Source organism: Strigops habroptila (assembly GCF_004027225.2).
Source record: "Strigops habroptila isolate Jane chromosome 13 unlocalized genomic scaffold, bStrHab1.2.pri S16, whole genome shotgun sequence".
Lineage (NCBI taxonomy): Eukaryota > Metazoa > Chordata > Aves > Psittaciformes > Psittacidae > Strigops > Strigops habroptila.
In genome coordinates this window covers 10,130,903-10,153,289 of record NW_022651054.1, presented here as the reverse complement: position 1 = coordinate 10,153,289, position 22,387 = coordinate 10,130,903, and the positions used below count along the sequence as shown (strand labels likewise).

The 22,387-nt window shown below is 41.1% G+C and overlaps 1 protein-coding gene across 6 annotated transcripts; it reads left to right on the top strand.

Moving 5' to 3' along the window:
• Window positions 1–87: 87 nt before the first annotated feature.
• On the top strand, window positions 88–22,040 carry RABGEF1 (RAB guanine nucleotide exchange factor 1). Of its 6 annotated transcripts, none has more exons than XM_030472208.1 (10): window positions 88–238; window positions 8,639–8,824; window positions 11,122–11,288; window positions 12,317–12,436; window positions 15,458–15,624; window positions 17,148–17,229; window positions 17,843–17,975; window positions 18,377–18,468; window positions 18,811–19,067; window positions 19,890–22,040. In XM_030472208.1, the coding sequence occupies exons 2-10, from the start codon at window positions 8,646–8,648 to the stop codon at window positions 20,286–20,288; spliced, it is 1,596 nt and encodes a 531-aa protein (XP_030328068.1). In that variant the 5' UTR covers window positions 88–238; window positions 8,639–8,645; the 3' UTR covers window positions 20,289–22,040. The 6 variants fall into 6 exon arrangements, with proteins under 6 accessions (XP_030328068.1, XP_030328067.1, XP_030328070.1 ...); XM_030472207.1 differs by having other exon boundaries at window positions 15,455–15,624; XM_030472206.1 differs by lacking the exon at window positions 88–238 and adding an exon at window positions 2,541–3,757.
• Window positions 22,041–22,387: the final 347 nt, after the last annotated feature.

Genomic DNA, 22,387 nt, shown 5'->3' with positions numbered 1-22,387 from the left:
TTGTCCTGTCCCTACAGGCCCTTGTCTAAAGCCCCTCTCCCGGTTTCTTGTAGCCCGGCAGTCACGGACAAGCCATCCCCCGGCTTCCTTCCGGGATCGGCCCGGCCCCCGGAAGCAGCGGCCCGCCCTTCCGCCGCGGAGGGGAGGGGAGGACGCGCCGGGCCGCGCCGAGGGCAGCGCCGCCGCCGAGAGGAGCGGAGCAGCGCGGAGCGGAGCCGCGCCCCGCCCGGGGCAACCGGTGAGCCGCGGCTCTGACCCCGCCGAGCGGCCGCTGGGCCCCCTCGGGGGCTGCCCGGGGCCGCTGGGCCCGGCGCGGGAGGGAGGTCCGGCGCCGCGGGAGCGGTGGCGGTTGGGGGCAGCGCGGTGCGTGTCCCCGTTCCCCCGGTATTATTGGTTGTACGTCCCGGCGATGCCGTGTCTGAACCGGCTCTTGGCGGGCCGCCCTCAGCGGGACGGGGGGGTGTCGTTGCCGGCCCCGCCGGCGCCTCCCGTCGGGCTGTAACCGGGCTGAACGCACCGGGACGCGGAGAACAGTGTTCAGCCCGCACCCTCCGTGTGCAGGTCCTCACGCTAAGTTGTTTCCATATATATTTATTCTAATGCCATGGGTGTGTTTTAATAGTTAATCAGGGTGAGGGTGCCACTAAAACTTTGCAGCTCTGGCCCCTCTGTTTCTCTCCCAAGTTCGTTGTGGATCGAGGGGATTTAACTCTTCCCGCTGCATGGCTGGCTGTTGTAAGGCTGGGGATCAAAGTCCTTGAAACCCAAACCAGATGGAGTTTGGAGTGTATTTAAGATGCTGAGCAGCGCGTTTTGGATGCTTCTGTGGGTATTTGTCACCGTGTGAGCACGCTGTGGCTGCTCAGGTTGTTCTCTTGCAGCAGGGAGTGGTTGTATTTTCAGAGAGGGTGTGTGAGGTGTTGAAAGAGAAATGACACACCTGGAGTAACAGAACCTCTGAGGAGGTGGTTTAACTCTGGCTTAAATCCTGCTGGTCTGGGCAGGGGCACTGGTGCTTGTGTGAGGGGTTGTTACAGGCAAAATTAAACTCATTTTGGGGGGCTGAATGGGGCTATGATGTAGCCCAGTGCTGGGAATTAGCGGCACTTCACAGTTTTGGAAAAAGGGAGGTTGTGGTTTAAATCCACTATCAACTTCCCATACTTCTCTTGTTTGGCCTCATGGTCATGAAGGTATTCTTTGAAGTGGTGCTTTGGACTGGCAGTTCCTCATGGGGTGCGTATGGAGCAGCTCTTGGTTTTTCAGTTACCTGAGACTCCTTCGAGACAGCTCAGCACAGAAGGATGTAGTGTTTTCCAGGAACAGTGCTTTACTCAGGAATTGTTGGCCTTCTGGACATGGTTACACAAGTGTTTTGCAGCAAGGAGGATTAGGGAGAGAATTGTAACTCAATGGAATGCTTTGCTGACAAAAAACGAAAACAGGACACAATAGAAGGGAAGAAAAGGATATAAATCCAATTATACCAATTCTTAAGATGACTTTATGCAACAAACTATGATTAGAAGCTTGAAGATAGCCCATGATTCTGGTATTTAATCTTGGTTTGCAGGGTTATCTAATCTAGAACAGTCTCGGCTCCCTCCTGATGTTTGCTATATAATACCCAATTATGGGTGGTGTTTATTTCTTTCTGATATTGGACTACTTGTGACCTAAAATGACACCTACAAACCTTGTGCTTGTGGAGTCCTTTAAAACACTGTTGGTTACAACTCGGATACAAAGTGCATAAGATGTTTTGCAGTTTTTCTCTGAGGTTTAAACCTGAAGTTTTCGTGTGTATCCAGGTGAGGGTGGTTGACGTGTAGGCCAAAAGCACAGAGTGTGCGGAAGCCTCATCGCTGCTGTCTCTGAGGAGGTTTTACAAGTTTTAGCTAATTCTCTTCATATTCTTACTTGTTTTCCCAGTCAAACAGCACAAAGCAGTTTTCAGATGTTTCTTGTGATTTCATTTAGAAGCACAATCATGAGTCACATGTAGGTGGTGAGACACAGCCTGTTCATTCATGAATCCGTGTTACTCCTGATTGAGCGGCCAGTGCTCAATCCTTAACTCAGTGGGCTGGAGTTAAGGATTCAATGTGGACAAACACTATTGTAGCTTAAGGTCTGTACTGACATTTGAGGGGAAAACACATCTTCAAGTCGAAGTAAGTTGGAAGCTCTGTGGGTAGAGTGGTGAAGCCTTGTGGCTGTTTGGTTTCAGAAGTTTGAAGTGGTGGCTGCAATTTCCCCTGCCAAATTACAGCTCCAAACTGTGCTTATTTTCAGGTGGCTGATGAGACTGTGTGTCTGTCATTGCAGCTAATGACTTCTTTCCTCAGGATCATTAATTAGCAACCTGCACTGTTTATACCAGGAGACAACCACTGCAGCTGAAATGTCTCAATTGCAAGAAAGAGGCACATTGAAACTGTGAAGACTCACATTCTGCAAAGACAGCAACCATGTTCCCTTCCTGATTCCTAAGCTGTCTAATGGCTTTTGTGTTTTCTGTTCTGAGTCTCTTGGATCATGTTGCTCCACCCTTTCCTTTAGAGGAAGTTAGCTCATTAGTTAATTATCCTTCTGCTAATTACATGCTGGAATGTTCAGGGTTGCACATGAATCATGCACGTTTCAACACTTAGGTGGTTCTGAAGAATTTGGTGGCATTTGAGTGGTTGCTCTTTGGAATAAATACGTGCTATTTTAAGGATGTTTTCCCACTGGCAAAATACACAGTTTTAACCCGATCTCATCTTTTCACCCCTCAGTTTTAATGCACTTTCTAACCCTCCTTGTAAATTTATGTTCAGTAACTGAAGCTGCATGTGATTTTAGGTCTCCTGATCTGCTGTCAAGTGTGATGTTCTATTCAGGCACCAGTAAAATGTAAACCAGCAACTGTTAGTGTAAGAATAGTGTGTTTGGAGACTTCCCCATTTTTTCTTCTTTTCCTGCCTGGGGATGGCCACTAAGGACCAGACAGTTGCAGTGAGCGATACTGCAAGAGACATTGTGAACACTCTTTGGAGCACTTTGATACTGTTTAATGAGAAGAATGAATGCACGTTGTTCATTAAGTGCTATGGAGACTTAAACTTGAAAAGCCAAATCACGTTTGCTTCAGTTGCTAATAGCTGTGCCAAGATTTTTTTGAGAAGACTGTTGTTTTCAGGGAGTAGAATAAAGTAAAGAGATGGAAGAAAACAAGCAAAACCCAAACCAAAAGCAGGAGGAGGGATTCACATGTCAGGAGACATGGGTTTGTGGTCCAAAGTGTAGAAGGCTGAAATAGGCTTTCTAGAAGTCAGAGGCAGTTTCATACCTTTGTGGCAGCCTGCCTGTTCTGAGTCTGTTACCTGAAGCCTTTTCCTGTTTTGGGGTAAGTTCAAGAAACTTTGTTACCGCTATTGAAAGTCATTCATAGAACAGCCTTACAAAGCCACCACTTTCATTTCCAGTGTTAGCACACAGAGTTAGTTAGAAACTGACTTTCATAGCTTGTGGTAATTATAAACTGACTAGCAATTACCTCTTACTAAAGGCATCTATGAACTGATTAAATGAGACCCCTTTCTACTCAGCTTTGATATCTGAGTTTTTTCAACCAGCTCTTCTATCAAAGGTGACCTGAGCAATCCAGGGCTGATAAATAGTTTATGAAGAAGTCAGTATCTTGTTGTTGTGGCTGTGGTGCAATCTGCATTGACAAGAAGGGTATCTGCTTACTCAGTCCCTGGGAAGGAAGGTAGGTAGGTACCAGAAAGGAACAAGAAATACAAGCTGGTGATAAATCCATACTCCTCGTATCCCTCCTTTCACACGCAGTGGTTTTCCTGAAGCCAAAGCTGTGTCTGCAGTCTTTAGAAACCCTAATGTGTTATGAAAATGATCTTGGGTTTATTGCTGGAAAGACTGTGTTACGTAAGTGGAGTCTCTTTCAGGTGTGTGTTAAACCTGCCCTTAGTGACAGACCCTCTTTGATAAAGGAAGCCTCTTTTCCATACCACATTAAAGCTAAGAATGCACTTGCTGTTTGCTGGGACTATGATATCTGCTTTAATAAGTTTACTGTGAATTTTCCAGCTCTTTTGTAATCTGGTCTGTGTGAAAATTGGAATTTGTTGTTGAGAGCTTTGAGTCTGATCTGAAAGGTACAATGTCCTCAAGCAATAATTGCTGCTACTTCAGTCCATTGCTCCTACTTCAGTCCATAATGTCAGAACCATTAGTGACATTAATAACGTGACAAAAATGGCCTTTGGATTTATGGACTTATAATTGGAGGAGAGAGCACCTTTTGGAAATGTAAAGCTAGTTTTGTGCTTTATGTAACTGGCCTGCAGATCAAGGTATCACGTGTGATCATCAGGTGTTGACAAACTTTTGAGCTCTCTTCTTATGCCATAGTATTAATTGTGAAACAGCGCTGCTTATGAAGGTTTTGTCTTTAGTCCCATGGGAATGTTATGGAAGATCATCAGATAAAAAAAAAGTAGTAAAATAGTTGCTCAATTCTGTGTCAGTGCAATCTGGTCCATTTGGTGCTACTGTGGGTGAACTTCACTGTCTTTTCATATGAGCACTCAAGATGTCAGAGGCTGGGTGTTCTCTGGGTGGGATGTAAGCAAGGTGTTGCTGCCTGAGCTTTGGTGACTGCTGTAGGTTGTGTTCTGGTCTCTGTAGCTGTTTCCCAGCAGTGTGCAGGGAATTAAGATTGTAGATTGCAGTCTGCAAATGTTGCCTGAAGACTAAATGCTTTGATGGAATCCATTTGAAAGGTTTAGATGTATCCTCATTGCTTCCCATGAAAAACTTGGCCTCCCAAGAGCTGAAGCTAGAAAATCCTTGGAAACTAGAATGTAGGTTTTGTTGAGCACCTGTATTCAGTGAATGCTGTTGCCCTTCAGGGCAATGGAAAACACTTCTTAAGAAAACCCTTTCCACTTTCCTCCACTCCAGGCTGACCTTAACCCTTTCTCTGTTGTACTTTGATACTACTTGTAACATGCATGTTTCCTGTGTCTTAACTCTTTCTGGGTTTCCTTTAAACGAATCTTCAAAGATGGATTGAAGTATGTGAAGCATGATCACAGGGAAAGTGATGTGGCTGTTGGCCAGTAGGAGTTTGTAGAGAAGTTGAGGTTTCTGGTTTTGGCTCAGATATCTGCTGCTGTGACTGCGGTAACCAAAACCCTGTCCTGTTTGCACGTGTGTTTTCAGCTGCAGCTTTGACAGAATCGCAGAGGAGCCATTGGGCAGACAGCTTAAAAAAGTTCCAGTAAAACTTTTTTAGGAATGGAAGATCATTAAATTACAGTGATTTAGTTGCAGAAAGTTGACTTAAGATGGATTTTTCATATTCAGTTTGTTAAAACATGTTGAGTTGTTCTGTTCTCTTAAATGTGAATGCTGCCCTGCAAAAATTGGCTGTGAAATTTTTAGTGTAGTGCCTACTTGTGTTTAAAGGAAGCAGAGAGCCTCTGCTCCAAGTGCAGCATGTGATTCCTTCATATTGATTCAGGGTGACCTCTTTTGTCCCTGGATCCAAAACTGATGCAATCCGAAAACGCTTGAAGGGGAGGAAACAGAACAACTTGCTTTCTAGTGGCTTGGCTTTGTGGCTAATTACAAACCCCTCCTGAAAGAATGCAAGAAAGAGAAGAATCTTGCTACCAAGAGACCTGCTTTGCTTACTGCAGTGAAAGCTGCTGAACTCTGACACTGAACAGAACCTTACTTTTAGTTCTAATGTACACAAAGAGCTAGCAGGGTGCCAAAGGTAACTGTGGTGCTAGTGTGCGGTTAAAGCTCTGGATACAGAAAGCTAAGTCATGGTGATTTTGGGTAAGAACAAACATCTGAATTCATGAAATTGGCCTACAGACTGTTGTAACTTACCCCATTGAGTGGGTGATAGGAGCAAGGGTGTTATTTCCTTGGATGGTAGAGATGGGTGTAATATTTCTCTGAAGTTTGCTATGGAAATATTTTTACCCATTGTGTATTTATAGCTCCCTGTAGTTTACAATGAAAACATCCAGGCTGATCAGCTTTACTGTAATGGCAATAGTGGAAATTCTGTGTGTAGTGGTTTCTCCTAGTACAGGCACCTCCAACAGAAATCTCTAACCAAAATGCTGCTGCAGCTTGTGGTTTTAGGAAGTGGTATTTAAGCTGAATCAGGAGCAACTGGAAAGTTTCAAGCTTTCGCTTCCCCATTCTTTGCAGAGTTGATGATAAAGGGCATGTGTGATGCTCTGAGAATGGGCTGTGTTTCCAAACAGTGCCAACATGCAATTTCCGTCCCAGGCCGTGCAGTGGACAAACATTTGCTGTTTGATTTCTGTTCTGGTAGCTGGATTGTTGGTCAGCAGATCTGTGTGTCATTACAGTCAACATAAAGACCTTACTTGTGGAATCAGAAAATGAAGATAGTACAGAAACTAGAATGTTTTGGTGAAGGCAGTGTACTGATTTCCATCTGTTAATTTGTCCATGTGGAAATGAAGTAAAGCTCTCAAATATTTAAGCTGTAGTTGGTTAGTTGGTTCCCATTTTGCTTTGCAGAAGTGTATTAATGTCTATTTAACTGTCAGATATTTTTTTGGGAAAGAAACGAGTATTCAGCTGCTCTGTGTCTATATAAATGGGATGTGTCTTTATAAATGATGTCATTAAGAAGCTGATTCCCTTAATGTACCCATCCCTACAATGAGATTATTTTTAGAAACTCATTTCTTTCAAAGATAGAAGAGCTGTTCTTGGAAGGAGCCTTAACACTTACATAGATAAGGTGGAATATTTAATTTGTTCCCCCCTCAGAAAGATCATACGTGTTTCCTGTTACTTTACTTAAAATCACTTCAGGTTAATGGGAAATGTTAAACACTACCAGTCTTTTAAAATGGTTGATAATTCAGCTTGGAACAAAATAGTTGTTACTTCATATAGTAGAAAACTACCTTTGGTAGTGACGCTTGTATTGCATGTGTTTTGTGAGATGACCCAAAGGAGAGTTTGGGGCTCTTTCTGGGTCTGTTGAGTGTAGGAGCATCCATGGGTGAGAAACCTTTGCTGGGCAGAAGCATGAACAACCAGAGACCCACATTCCTCAAACACATGAACTTAGGGCTTGTTATGAATGAAAGACAAGATTGCTCTGACAGTTGCTGACATTCTCCAACTTAAGAAGATCACATTTCATCTTGCTTTTTATACATGTGTTTTCTGTTTCTTTGTGGGATCTTAAGTAATGTGCTGGAGGAGAGGGCAGGATCTTCAAACTGCGAAGCAGTGTTGATTTAAGAATATCCTGGTTTCTTGTTAAAGGAAGGATGTCCTAGGGATGCCTTTGGTTATGAATGTGAGAGCAAAAAACCAAATGCCAGGGTGCTTGCTCAGCTTATGTGAAGCATTATGTGCTGAGATTTGCAGGAAGAAAAAGGGGCTGGACTTGTGTCCAAGGCCTGCTTTCCAGGGCATGCTGTGAGATTGCTAGTGTCTGTGTATGTCAATATTGCAATCCAGATGTCAATATTTTAATATGCAGACCTTAAACTTGCAGGTGATTCTATGTTGCTTGTCTTCTAAAATGAATCACAGAATCCCAGACTGGTTTTGGCTGGAAGGGACCCCAAAGCTCCTCCAGTTCCAGCCCCTGCCACGGGCAAGGACACCTTCCACTAGAGCAGGTTGCTCCAAGCCCCTGTGTCCAACCTGGCCTTGAACACTGCCAGGGATGGGGCAGCCACAGCTTCTCTGGGCACCCTGTGCCAGCGCCTCAGCACCCTCACAGGGGAGAACTTTTTCCTTATATCTAATCTAAATTTCCCTCCAGCATTTAAAATTGGATCTAGCTGAAATGCCCTTGGGAGCAAGCTGGCATGTGGGATGGTTTCTGTCAAGCAAGGCAAGAAAAGGGAGGGCTGGATTGTTGGAAGACAGGCTCTGCATAGTGATGGTGTAGGCATGAGAATAAATCTTTTTGTTGCAGTCACTATATATAAGTTCTGTAGAGCTGTGCTGTATACAGGTGCCCAGCTTAACTCTGAAGTAACTTGAGTGCTAAAGGAAATGGAGATGCATCTCACCCATGCTGAAGTGCCCTGCTGGGTTAGGAGTGACACTCCACTGTGCTGTGAAGACACATTCTTTAAGGCCAGAGATCTGTTACCTAGTCTCTGCAAAGTAATTCTTTGCAGAGACAGTCTCAGCCTGAACACAAACCTATTTGGGTTTTGTCTCTTACTCAGTTTGCTCCCTTTGGTGATTGTAACTTTCTGTGTTTCTTTTCCTCCACTGCTTTGTGCCTCTTAGAACAACGTGCTGGTGAGATCAGAGCCTTTTCTCACATGTGTAAGTAGCTGGCTGTGGCTGGTGGTGCTTTCTAGGCTGGCTGTCTGGGACTGTTTGCAGGTCAATGCTGTGCAAACACAATAATGCTGCAATTGGCTTTCAGGGCTGTGTGGTTGTATAACTGCACCCTTCCTCCCCTGGCCTTTATTGTTATGGCACTATTAAATAATTAAAACAGATTACTCCTTTCTAAAAGGCAAGCCTTGAATAGGAATGATTTCTAGCAGGCTGCTGTCATGTTTTTGTCTTTAACCTTTTTCCCTTTAAACAGGAAGAAAATGAGCCTGAAATCTGAACGCAGAGGGATTCACGTTGATCAGTCGGAGCTACTGTGCAAGAAGGGATGTGGTTACTATGGCAATCCTGCTTGGCAGGGTTTTTGCTCCAAGTGCTGGAGAGAGGAATACCATAAGGCCAGGCAGAAACAGATTCAAGAGGACTGGGAGCTGGCAGAGCGGTAAAGAGCCCTCTTTATTCCTTCATCTCCTACAGCAGAGTGACTTCACCAAATACCATTCCCATCTCCTATTTTCTAGTCCTTTTTGCTCTGGCTCAGTTTCATCACAAGTTCTCAAATTTGACCTTTCTAGCAGGAATGAAAATCTTCCTTTTGATGCAAAGATGAATATTTATGATGTTCTAATTTAAGAGGTTTCAAAAGAAAGTCTGTGAAGTAACAAATGGAAACACCCCCCCAAGCTCTCAACAAATGCCTTGACCTGATTTGCATACTGAAGTCTGTAATTCTGACTAGGGTGAAAGTGATAATTTTGATTAAAATACCTCTGCCTCTGGAGACCAAAGTTATTGTCTTGAATAGAGCCAGCATAATGGTTTTAAATTGCAGCTACTGAGTAAAAACTGGTTTTAGTCTTGTCTCTTGTCAGTCTTTTAAATGGAAGGGTTAAGTCCAAAAGAATCAAAACTTTGGCTTTAATAATTTAGGTAAGTTTTCTAAGCACATACTTTCTGCAAAGCAGTCTAGTTTTCCTTGCTTGACCCTGAAAATGGGTGTTGCAGGAAATCTATATACAAGTGAGAAAATAAGAGCAGCTACAACTGCTTTTTTTTGGGTAGAAAGCAAAGGATTTATCCACTGTCTGGGAAAGTGCAGAGCATCCTCTTTGTACTACAGCTGAAACATCCAGGTGTGAGTTACATCCACTCAGCATTAAGTGTTTCAGGGTTATGTGAATTCTTGAGATGAAGGAGCATCTAGCTGTCTATGAGGAGTTGATTGGTAGTTGACTTGAGCTGGCTAAGATGTTTGTTCATATTGACATAGTTCTCTGCATACACTTACCTTAATGTATTAGTGGTGTATGCCAGGACTCCAGAGTACAAATGCCCAAGAGATGTGCCTGCACTTGAGTTTGGAACCTTCAGTGAACTTGAGTTACCAAGTGATATGTTAACCAAGGTCATTGGGGGGAAGAAAACAAAAGGAAGGGGAAAAAAAAGGCATTAAGTGGAGTGTTCACATCAGCCTCCCTGAAGAAGGTGACATCTGTGGAAGCTCTCTGAGCTTCAGTTAGGTCCAAACTGATGGTTTGGAAGTTTTCTGGTATCTAACTCCCTTAGACATTCTTACCTTAAACCTTGAAGGAATTTGGTTGGTTGGTTTTAAAGTTCTCTTTACTTTCTGGAGCTGGAAGAGATAAACTTCTAACAAGCATAGAAAGAACTGCTTGAAACCTTTTCTAGCCTTATCAGAAGGTGCCAGGCAAGCTGTTGAGTACAGTACAGAGGACATTTTTTGTTTCCTCTGCCATAAATTTGGCTTTAGCAGTTAATAAAAACTTAAGTCTTATCAGAGCAGATAGTTACGCTGCCAGTCTTAACATCTACATACAATAAAGTGGGGTATTTAAGGAATTCTTTAATACATAACTTCAGCAGGGAGATGCTAAAGAAACAGATAAGCTCAGTTTGTTGTAGTGAACAGACTTGTCAGCACAGATAAGAGACAATTCCCGACTCAAGAGATTACAAATGCAGGACCATTTATGGTCCATCCTGAGCTGGATGGATGTTTAAAGAAAAATTGCTTCACCTGGTAGCATCTTGAAGGGGAATCTAACTTAACCTATTTTAATCCTCCTCCATAGGAAGAGAAGTAGCTGTTGAGGGATTGGTACGTGTGCCCTCCCCTACTTTCTACATGTAGATTAAAAGATGGGCTAGGTCTTTGCAGAGCACCCATTGTTGTTGCAGTGCAGTGGTTTGCCTCTTTCTTTCAAGAAGCATATGTATTACCAAGGCTTTGAAAACAAATTACGACAACAGTGATTTATTTCCCAGAATATTTCTGAGATTGTGACAGGGTATTTCACTTGTTCAGCTGTGAGCCACAGTTTTATCTTTAGTAAGGTGGTAGAGTGAAACTTGGTAGGTTGTGAAACTTGGAACACTATGTAGGGAGGAAGGCAACAGAATCAGTTATTGGAGTCTTTCCCCTCACCTCTACCTGTGTAGATTTGAGGGCTATGACATGAGGGGAAGGTGACCATGATTATACTTCAGTCTCCTCCCTTTTGACCTTACTTCTTAATCCTCCCTGGCCATTGTAGGCTTTTCCTCGCGTTCACCATTGCAACATGGAAAGAGCAGACATAACGTAGTGAACGGACATGTGGTAGGAAGCAAGAAAGGAAGATGGGCATAGAGAAGAATTGGTCAAATGAGTAATTAATTTATTGCACAGGAAATTAGCTTATTTGCGCTGGCTTAAGACCTACACTTTTCTAATTGCAGGCTTCAACGTGAGGAAGAAGAAGCGTATGCCAGTAGCCAGAGTACCCAAGGGGCACAGTCACTCACCTTTTCCAAGTTTGAAGAAAAGAAAACCAATGAGAAAACACGGAAAGTCACTACTGTGAAGAAGTTCTTCACTGCTTCTTCGAGAACAGGAGCTAAGAAGGGTAACTTCTTCCTTTGCTTTTAATGGTTCTGTACAGCATGTTATGTTACAAAGTGGTTTTGATGAATGTATTGTACACAAAGGCAGAGTAGTGTTCTGTGACTTGACTTTAAGAAGTTGGAGAGTGATTGCTATATGTGAAGTCTTCCTGAAAACACAGAAAAACATGAGCTTTTGGGTGATGCCAAAAAATGTTTTAAGTACAACAGTGCACTTCTAAACCTGTGACCATGTTCATGTTAGTTACACAGGAGTTCTTCCACTGAAGTGTAGTGTAAACGTATTCTTCGTGGTGGTCTACCACTGCACAGCTGAGTGGAAGTATCGCATTCATATGATGCATGGTCCTGCTAGATTCCTGAGTCAACCATAGTTGGTTACTGTGGTTTAGGACTTGAAGGGGAACTAACTCTTCCTGAAGAAAGCAGGAGAAAAGGGACTGGCTGTCAGTCACCTCGAACAAACTGGTATGTCTGAGTGTGATAGAAATGCTGATATATCAGGTGATGCTGCTATAATGATCACTCCAACAGCTTTAACAGGAATAAGGGAATGTGTAAGCAGGGTGCCTTTAAACAAAACTAAATCCAAAAGGAAGCTTGTAGTGCTTATATGTATGTGGGTTGTGAATATCGAGTTTGTGGTTGCCTCAATGTTTATTCTACAGTATGTGTTACAAGTAGGAATGATTAATGGCACTGAAGTCTTTGCATAGCAATAGCTTACATGGGCAAAAACTGGAAAATACTGTGAAATAGGCATTCCAGAAGAAAAAGCAACATTAATGTATCTTAGCCTTATAGATGATGCATTTCCTTAATGAGAAATTCTAAATAATTTCATCTTAGACTTCGTCTTGGTGCATGGGCAGCAGCTGGCTAAATGAGGCATTCAGCTATGTGTTAAAAACTTCTTTTAAGTTCATTCATTCTCACTTTCCATGTTTTCTTTTTGTTTTTATCCCCTTCACCATCTCTCCTGACACGCTCCTGCTCTTGGTGTCTCGCTTTGCTTTTGCATTTGTTTCAGTGGCTCAAGAGAAAGGCGTTAAGCAAGGACAGCTTGGGAGGGAGCGAAATGCTGATAACATTCTCAGGGATTTGAAGGAGATTTTTACTCCCTCCTGGGAACTGGCTTCCCCTACTGAAGGTAATGCAGTACAGCTTGAGCAAGCTGTCTGCCCGATTTTAGTAAGCTTTACTTCTTAGTTGGGCTTTGCAAAATACAAACTAGGGTTGTGCCAGTTGTAACTTGTGCTGTTGAAGATGAAAGTGGCAAAAAAAGTAATTCCAGCATCTTGAGGTGAACTGGAATCTCGAAACCAGTTCTTTGCTCTTTGGCAGGGAGAGTATAGGAATAAAGCTGAAGCTTCTGAGCTCTACCTCAGTGTGTCATCTGAAGGGTTATGCAGTAGCTACATCTTGTGCTGCTTCATGTCTGTATCAAAAAATAATCCCAGGTTGCCATTATAAATCTGATTATAAGTTGAAACTACTTCAATTTAATAATTCACATTTCCAGAACTTTTGCACTCTCAAAACATCTCCAGATGTTTGTTATATTAATCAAGAAGACAGTTTCCTGTCAAGGGAAGACATACTGATTTCATTTAAGCCAAAAGGACACCAAAACCCCTGATGCAAACAGCTTTAGGATCTTGTCCTGTGTTATTTGTTTGCAATTCTGTTGTGTTCTGCTGACTAAAGCAATTTGTAGATATACCATTCTTTGTAAATTATATGAAGAGGAGGAATGAGTGTGTGTTACAGAGCTGATGACAAGCACTGTTTATATTCTTTGCTTGGACTCAGATCCATGACCATGGCACAACCATAGTGAATCACTGGAGTGCTGATGTTCTGCTGTGACAACTCGCTTCTCTGTAGAATGCCTTGAGAAAGATTTTAATATTAATAGCCTTTATTCTCTGTAAAGGTGATCCTTTCTTAACTCTTCCCATCCTTTCTTTCATTTTGGCCTATCTTCTCTACTAGGTTCTCTTTAACTTGTTCAAATGGAATTTCTTTAATCAGCTTCTTTTTAGTTAGACTTAATTCTTTTAGAGTACATGACAAAGCTGAAAACATTTTGTTGCTGAAAGTCTGTTTGTTCCTGCAGTCCTTAGTAATCAGTGCACATTGTACAGAGTCATTTTCCTTAAATCAGGATTTCAACACAGAGGTTAATGAAGTGGCATCACTTCTGAGTGACAACATGTAGTTCTTGGCGTGACTCATTAAAAACACACTTCATTTTAACATTCAATTTTTTAATGCATACATTAACAGTCATCTGCCTCTGTTGACTACATCATTCTAGTAGCTAAAAATAATCCATTTTAAATCTATGACTGAAAAAATCATGCTCCTTAAGGTCCAATAGTGGAATTCTATTTTGATAATACAGTGAACTCAGTGTTGAAGTGAGTCATAAAACTTCGACTTCCAAAGGAAGTCAGTAATTGTGGAAAAAAATAGCTTAGAATTCACTCTTTCAAAAGTGGATCTGCTTTCTTTGGGTATTCTTTCAAAACTATGCTTTCTGCTTTCTCGTTACATGATGTTAAATGTGGCAAATTTAGTTCAACATACAGGAATGGTTGCCATTCAGCTTGAATAAGGTACAGGCATTCTGCTTTGAATCTTAGGGATAAAGAAGTTTGGAGGAAATCCCCTCTGGAAGAGTGTTCTTGTGTAACTAGAAAGGAGGTTGATTTGCACTCTCTATCTTGATTGCTACAGCTGGAATTGAAATATTTGCAAAACCTTTTCCATTCTTATCACTTAAATACCGTAAATGTTCTACTAGTACCTGACCAGAGGATTATCCAACGGAGGTTACACTGCAGAGGTCCTAGCGAGTCTCGTGATGTGGTTAGATGATCAGTGTTTGTTAGTCACTGGATTGTACAGCTTTGAATTTACTTTAGTGCTGTATCTCTAAAAGCAAATAACAACAAACCAAAGAACCACCAATAAGTTACCTCAAGTCCAAATGAAACATACCAACTTAAATATACTAATCCCGTTCATTTCCTTTGATTTTGTTTCCTTTGATTTTGTTCTGCATGTGTGCTTATGGAAATAGGCTTTTTTTTGTTGTGCATGTTAGTGTTTTCAGATTGAAAGATATGTGTATCATGTTGACCATGAATATTTTCATGTTTTCTGTCTCTCTGCTGCTTGCTTTTCATCATGTTCATTTACATCATCTCTATTCACTCCTTCATTTTCACCAGTGTTGGCTGGCAAGTTGAAAGGTGGGTGAACTAAACTTGGGTAGTGAAGGTATTGGATCAGTACAATTAACTTGCAACGCATTCCTTGGGAAGTGAGATGTGTTTGTGTGGAAAAACCCTGTGGCTGAAGCTGTATGAACTTGCATCCAGTGCTGTGTGCAGTCTGGTGTTCCTGCCTCCTCCTTGAGCGTGAAGCAAATTCTTCCTCCAACAGACACAGTGCTCCTGCCCTTGCTGAAACACAAATGGCCAGGTTCTCATTTGCACTGTGGCTGTGATTCTGTGGCATCTGCTGCCTAGCAAAGAAGGGCTGCTGTGTTTGCACCAACCTCATGCTCCCATTCCTTGTCTTCTACTGCTGCTCCTGTGACTTGGGGAAGCCAGCTTGGGGAGTTGAGCAAGAGGGAAAGTAACCCCATACTGATTTCTGAAAGCAGCACTGATTTCTAACTAGGACAGCCCCCAGTTGCTACTCCCTGAGCTAGTTCATGAGCCAGTTGAATACTTGTGTTGGTGCAAGCAAAGCAGGAATGTGAAGGTGAGGGAGAATGGGAAAAGGACCACTCCGTTATCTTAAACTGCTACAGAATCCCATCTGGAAACCTTGGTCTTATATAGAGTTATCTAACCTGGGAATGAAAAATGAAAGAAACCCAAAAGCAAACCCATGTTGCGGTAATCTGCTACCATAAAAAGGCCATTAAGTGTAAGTGGGTGTGTGGCTATAAATGTTTCACTGCTGTGGGATACTCAGTTTCCTGGAGTTCTGTTTAATAATATCCAGCATTTCACTGGTAAAGCTTGTGAAATAAATGCTCATTCATATGCACAGTTGAAAAAACAACCTGTAATTTTAAGACATGTGAAACGCTTCCTGAATTCATCCATCAGTGTAAAAAACCTAATCTGATGTGCCCCAATTTTCCCAGCAGAGATCCAAGAAGCCAAGGCTCCCAGCCCTTCTATAAACAGGCAGGCTAGCATCGAGACGGATCGAGTATCCAAGGAATTCATAGAATTCCTCAAGACATACCATAAGCCTGGACAAGATATCTATAAGCAATGTAAACTCTTTTTGGACACCATGAATCATAAAAGGGTAAGTTTTGCATGCCTCCGACATAAATAAATGAGGAAATTAGGGAGAGATGGAGAAAATGCTGCACTTCTTATAGAAGTTTGGGTTTGATATATTGTGTACAGGAGTCTTGTATGTCTGATATGCTTAGTCAAATGTAGATCTAGTGGCAGTCTTAACTTCTGAATGCCTTGCTCTTTGGTATGCAAAGAAACCTCCAACTGCACTGTCTCGGGTATATTGAAAGAACTTTTCTTTACATCCCAAATGAATGAATTCTGAGTAAATCCCACATAAATCAGTCTGTGGAACAACAGTCTTCTAGACAAATGACTTGTGGAAATTAGAATATGGTACATCATAAATTTTTTAGGTATCTTAAGTCCTAAAAAGTTATAAAGAAAGTATCAGCCCACACATCTCCTTTCCTTTGGGGAAGGGGAACTTGACTGTGGGTTTTTTTTTTAATATGGAATAAGGGTTGTAACTTCATTCTTTATTAAAAAAGCTATTTAATGTGTCAGTAGTGCCACCTGTGGTTGAAATGCGTCAGTGTTCAGCACACCTCTTTTTTCCCCTTTCTACCTTTCCTATTTAGTGTGTAGTTAATCAAGTTACATCCTCAAATTGGACTGAAAATTAAAGGGATGGAATCTGACATGCTCTCCACTTTGAAACCAGCTTGAAGTTTGTTTGGAACTGATTCATTCTGAGCACAGAGTTTGTGAAAATGGGGTGGTGGTGGTGTTGGTTATAAACACTGAAAGTCCTCTCATTTCCTAGTTCCTTGATGGTTTGTGCTAGACGAAAAGAAGTCTTTCTAAAACATACAGTTTGCACCTACACGTAGATCAGGCCTGCAATGCAGCACTGCCATCAGAGCTGAGACTGCGTTCAGGATAACTGTCTAGTTTTTGGCCTTAGAGAATTCAGGATCTAGGTTCTCAGTTCTGTTTTGGTTTTATGTATGGTTTTATATTGCCATTTAATAGTGCAAAGTGACCTCATGGGTAAAGTTATTTTTAACCCTTCAAACCTCTGTTATGTTCTTCAGTAGCTCAGTTATCTAATGCCCAAAAGACAGTGTTGTTCCAAAAATAACAACCATGAATATATTTCATAGTAACTTTATCATTGGGACTCTTTATTGTATAGATATTATTTCAAATTATGATTTATGTTCTTGGGTTGTTGATCTACTTATAGTGTCTCTTTGAATAGGTAGAGACAAAATAGGGAGCAAGCATTCTGCTTCGTAGTCTACGTTCATTTGTGACCATTACTCAGGGATGTGCCTGGGGAATGTGGCATTCCACCTGTGCAATTTCATTGCTGTTCAGCAAATAAATGTCTTTTACGTGCCAAGGAGCCAGTTCATCTTGGTTCTCATACTTTTGAGTAGAAGTTAGCCAACAGAAACACCTCTGATGATACATTTGCATTCTCAGACTGTTAGTGCAGCTGGACACTTCCCTTAATCAAAACACAGATGCACTGCTGTCGTTTCTTCCTTGCACGCACACTTAATCAGGTTTCTCTTACAGGACTTAAGTATTGAGGAGCAATCTGAATGTGCTCAGGACTTCTATCAAAATGTAGCAGAGAAATTACAGACACGTTGGAAAGGTATCATGCTCTTCTTCCGTGTAGCTTACTGCTCAAAAAGTAATGCTTTGAGGGTAAAGCCTCACGTAAAAACAAAGCATTCCTAACCAGCTTTCAGAAATGCTGTTAACAGTACCATAGCTAGGACTGCTCCCAGAAGCACCAGTTCTATGAAGTTTTGCAGTCTAAATAATTTGGTTTTACAAATTAAATTGGGTTTAGTTGTTTTAATTTCTTGTTTTCAATTCAATGCTATTTGTTTAAAACTAAAGTTGGATGTGGAGCTTCAACCCGATGAACTTGCTGTGAGCCTTACGTTGCACTGAGGCCAGTGAGAGGGGAGCTTTTATGTGCCTGGTGTGTAAGTGGCACAGCTTAGATGTATCCAAGGATTTTCTTTTAGACATAAACAGGAATAGAGGACTGGGAAGACCTCACTGGATTTATAATGTGTGTCTGCTTCTGCTGTAGAGAGTGAAAATACTCCATTTTTTATATCCATTCTTTATTAACTCAGGTTGGCTCAAGTCCGTAGTACTGATTTGGTGATATTAGGACCAAACTGTACTAAGTCTTCAAAAGAGCCATGGAATACTTGATTTACTATATTGGGGATGGGATTTTTACCTTTCAGTGCCCCCTGAAAAAGTGGAGAAAGCAATGGATCAGATTGAAAAATACATTATGACTCGACAGTATAAATACGTCTTTTGCCCTGAAACAACTGATGATGAGAAGAAAGATCTTGCTGTCCAAAAGAGAATCAGGTAAGGCTTTAAAAGAAAACTAGTTGAGTAATCCACAGCCTTGTAAATGAGCTCTGAATCGAGCACGTTACAAACCTGCTGTGCACGCAAAAATGCCAAGCTTTTTAAGCAGAGGGTTAAACCCACATTATTTAAGAAACAGAAGGAATGAATAGAGTGAATAATGAAAGCTGGTACACTAGGGAAACGAGCTGGTTTGCTTTTATTGAATTATAGCAAAAAAGAAAGTATTTCTTCTGGAAATAAATTACTTCAGTGGAAAAAACTAGCTTATGACTGGACTGGTGCCTCATCTACACAAAGCACTCCTTGTGTGCCTTGAATTCAAGAAGCAGCTGGTTTCCAACACCTGAATGTCACTGGCACAGAACAATTTAACATTTTTTTTTTCCTTGTCACAGGGCTTTGCACTGGGTAACTCCACAAATGCTCTGTGTTCCTGTCAATGAAGAAATCCCAGAAGTCTCTGATATGGTCGTAAAAGCAATTACAGGTTTGTGACTGATGAAGTTTACATTTCCAGCTTTAAATTTAATGTCTCTTGCTCATGGAGTTTATTTTCTGCTGTCATCGGAAGGGGGTCCATTTGCAGTAGTCCTTACGGTATCAGACTAGTATGTCATCTGTGGAGCAGGGATAATTCTTCTACCCCAGAAGAATCTATTTGAAATACTTGGACTGAACGAAGAGAAGGTTGAATAAACAGCTATTTCATGGATCAGCAAGCACCACAGATAAAACTGCTGCAGTATTAGTATTGTCCAGTAAGTGTCCTACTCATTCAGGTGTCTGATTAATACAGTTGTAGTGATTTGAGAACCTTTTTATCTTACAGATATCATTGAAATGGATTCAAAGCGTGTCCCTCGTGATAAACTAGCATGCATCACCAAGTGCAGCAAGCATATATTTAATGCAATAAAAATCACAAAAAATGAACCAGCTTCTGCTGATGACTTTCTTCCAACACTTATATACATCGTTTTGAAGGGAAACCCACCCCGTCTGCAGTCTAACATCCAGTATATCACACGCTTCTGTAATCCAAGCAGGTTAATGACAGGAGAAGATGGCTACTATTTTACGAATCTGGTAAGTGTGGATGTTTTACACAAGATTGTCTTTTATTTGGATGTAGGGATTTCCAGTAAAGGTAAACACAGAGTAACATAGAAGGAAAATTAAAACTAATCTTCTAGTAGTGGTTGAGGTTACTTAAAGTGCAGCAGTTCTTTTGCTTTCTATCTCCTTCCTCTTCCTTCTCTGCTTTCCAAACCAGACAGTGCTTTGCTTTCTTTATAATATTAAACCCTTTATTTGAACAGTCTGATGCTAAGACTTGGGTATGTTTTTATTCTGTAAGGAGATAAGTACTTTCTATTCCTAAAATCCAGAGTGTGGACTGTGCAGATGTTATAGATGCCAAGTTTCCCATTTAAGCCCATGAGAGTTCATTCCTTGAAGGGACTGCAGAACTAGGCTATTAATGTGTGGAGGTGAACAGGCTTTTTAAAGCTGCTGGAAGAGGCATTTATTCATGTATGCTTGTTTAATTGAGAAGGAATCATGATTATGAACTTGGCTGCTCTGCATTTCATTGTAAAGCAATTCTGGAGGGGAAAATAGTTGAATGAAATACTTGGAATGTTAAAAATTCCTTTGAGGAGAGCATCCATAAGGTAAGATGGGCATTCGGCATTCCTTCCTTCAGTAAATTAATAGCTTATTAGATCTCTGCTGATCAGATAATTAAATATCAATATACTGCTCTTGTCTAGTTGCCATGTACCTTCTGTTCTCTCACCTCCCAAATATAGTGACCCTGAGGTTTGTGATATACAGCAGGATAAAAAATAGGTGTACATTCCAATCTGTACCTTGCAGTGATATTCACTCTCTGTGGTTTTTTTGTAGTGCTGTGCCGTGGCCTTCATTGAAAAACTGGATGCTCAGTCTTTAAACCTAAGCCAAGAAGACTTTGATCGTTTTATGACTGGTCAGACATCGCCGAAGAAGCAAGAATCTGACAGTTTCTCACCTGATGTGTGCCTGGGTGTTAAGCAGATGTATAAAAACTTAGACCTCCTGTCTCAGTTGAATGAGAGGCAGGAAAGAATTGTCAGTGAAGCCAAGAAGCTTGAGAAAGACCTAATAGATTGGACTGAAGGAATTACAAAGGAAGTCCAAGATATTGTTGAGAAATATCCATTAGAAATAAAACCAAAAAGTCAAGCCTTAGCAGCTATTGACTCTGAAAACGTGGAGAATGACAAGCTGCCCCCGCCACTGCAGCCTCAGGTGTATGCAGGATAATTATCAGTATTACCCTTGAAAAGCAGCATTATCCTCACCTAGTACTATCTGCTACTTGGGAAGGGAAGTAAATTTAAGGCTAAAAATCAGATGAGCTTAAATCAGTACATTTTTAAAGGTACATTTTTGTTTTGGTTAAGTGTAATGAATTGTATTTATTTTAGTCAGGTGGATTTCTATTAGGCTTTTGTGGGTTTTTGAACTGAACTTCAATTTTCTACACAAACTGGTGTAATTTTTAAGCAACACTAGTCCGTTGACATCTTTCCTGAAAGCTTCCTTCTAGGCATGCACTTACTTGTTTTTAATGGTTAGTTTAACTTGAATTCAGGTTCCAGCAGAAACTTGAATGGCACCAATGTTAGCCTGAATTTCTTCTGTAGCTGTAAAGATGAAATATATATTGTAAAATATGTAAAATTGTAAATAGATTTCAAATCTAAAGTCTCAGCTGTGCATGACATCTTGTGTTGGAGTGAAAATGATAGCCAAGTGTTCATTTTAACACCTTGCGGTTAAATCCCATTGCAGTATAAAGGCAAGTACACTGTTACTGTTCAATGAGATAGATGGTATTGACTGAATTAGAGGAAATTGTAATGATTTGAAAACTTCACACTAATCTCAAAATCTGCTCTGTAAAAAAAAAAAAAGTGCTATTTAAAAGATTATATTTCTTCATGTGAACGTTCTCTCTGCTTTGTCAGTGCCCTGATGGCCTTCAGTGGTACACATAGTGCTGGTATTACTGCTTTTGAAGAGGATGTTGAGCCAGGCTTCAGAAATAGGAAGAAATATTTGTGTTGAAAATACAAATTTGTAAGGAGGGGGAGGAGATAGTGCAAGAGTTGCATCAGAAGTGGCTTTTCTGGCATCGCCTAGTAACTTCCATCAGTGGGCTAGGACTTGATTGCTCTATTGACAATCCTGCTAGATAAATAAGTTCATATGATTAGAGGTTGCTTTTTAGAAGCAGCATGAGCAGAAAAGTGCACTTTACTTTCAGGAAACATCAGTCTTTTCTGATCTTTAGTGGTCCTCTTTAGCAAAAAGACTTCCCTTGCTAAAGCACTGAGCATCAAGGTAAATAGGGCTTTATGCCGCTACAAGTTTAGATTGGTGTATTTCAAGTTAAGACTCACACTGCAGAAAGTAACCTCTTGCAATATAACTTTTTTATGCCAGTGAAACATTTATATATCATTTGAAGTATCTTCCAGTTCATCCAGTCTGCCGTGGCTTATTGGTGTACCTGAGATATCCTACGTAAAGCAACTTAGCTTGAACTACAATGTTAAATTCTTACCATCAAGGAGGGAAGTACCTGCCTCTTTCTTATGTTCCACTGCTTTACAAACCCTGCCATTGGAAACTTCCACTGCAATAATTTCAGACCGCAACTGTGATTTGTCCCTTGTATTTAGCCTTACGAACTATGCATTCCTAGTGTTCCAGAGATAACTAGTTACCCAAAACTTCACTGCTGAGGGGAAGCAATGTGTTAATCAGATGATCACAAGAAGTCAGATTATTTAACATATCCATGTGTCACTGCGCCCAAATTGCTTAGGACCTGACCAGTGCTTGCAGTAAATAATACTGTAAAGTCTTTATTTTCTTTATAAACAGTAGGTGCTAATTCTTATATCCAGGTACACCGGTTTTCCCAGGGGAAGAAAAAACCACCAAACTTTGAGCTATTGTGTAAATTGCCATGTTTAAATAAAAGTGTGTATGTTATTCCCTTGTTAATGAGTTCCAAGAATTTCATCACTGGGTTTTATAATGCTGTTAATGATTAATGCGAATATAATTGTGGCTGCTTCAGCATTCCCTGCGTTTTGGGAGACACAGTTCTTAGCCATTCAAGTGCAAGTCTAGGTAACAATGTCTTTTTCTTTGCAGAAAGATCATTGTAGTGATTAAGTACTTAAGAACGGCTTGCTGGTGCATTTGTAACTAAAGTATCTCTTACTCAAATGCCATCTTGTTATCAAGCCACTACAGTGGGAGTGTTTTCAGCAAACAAATCCTCCATAAGGCAGGTAAGATGGATTTCCATACCCCACCTAAAAGTTAGCCAGCAGGACTAGTTTGCT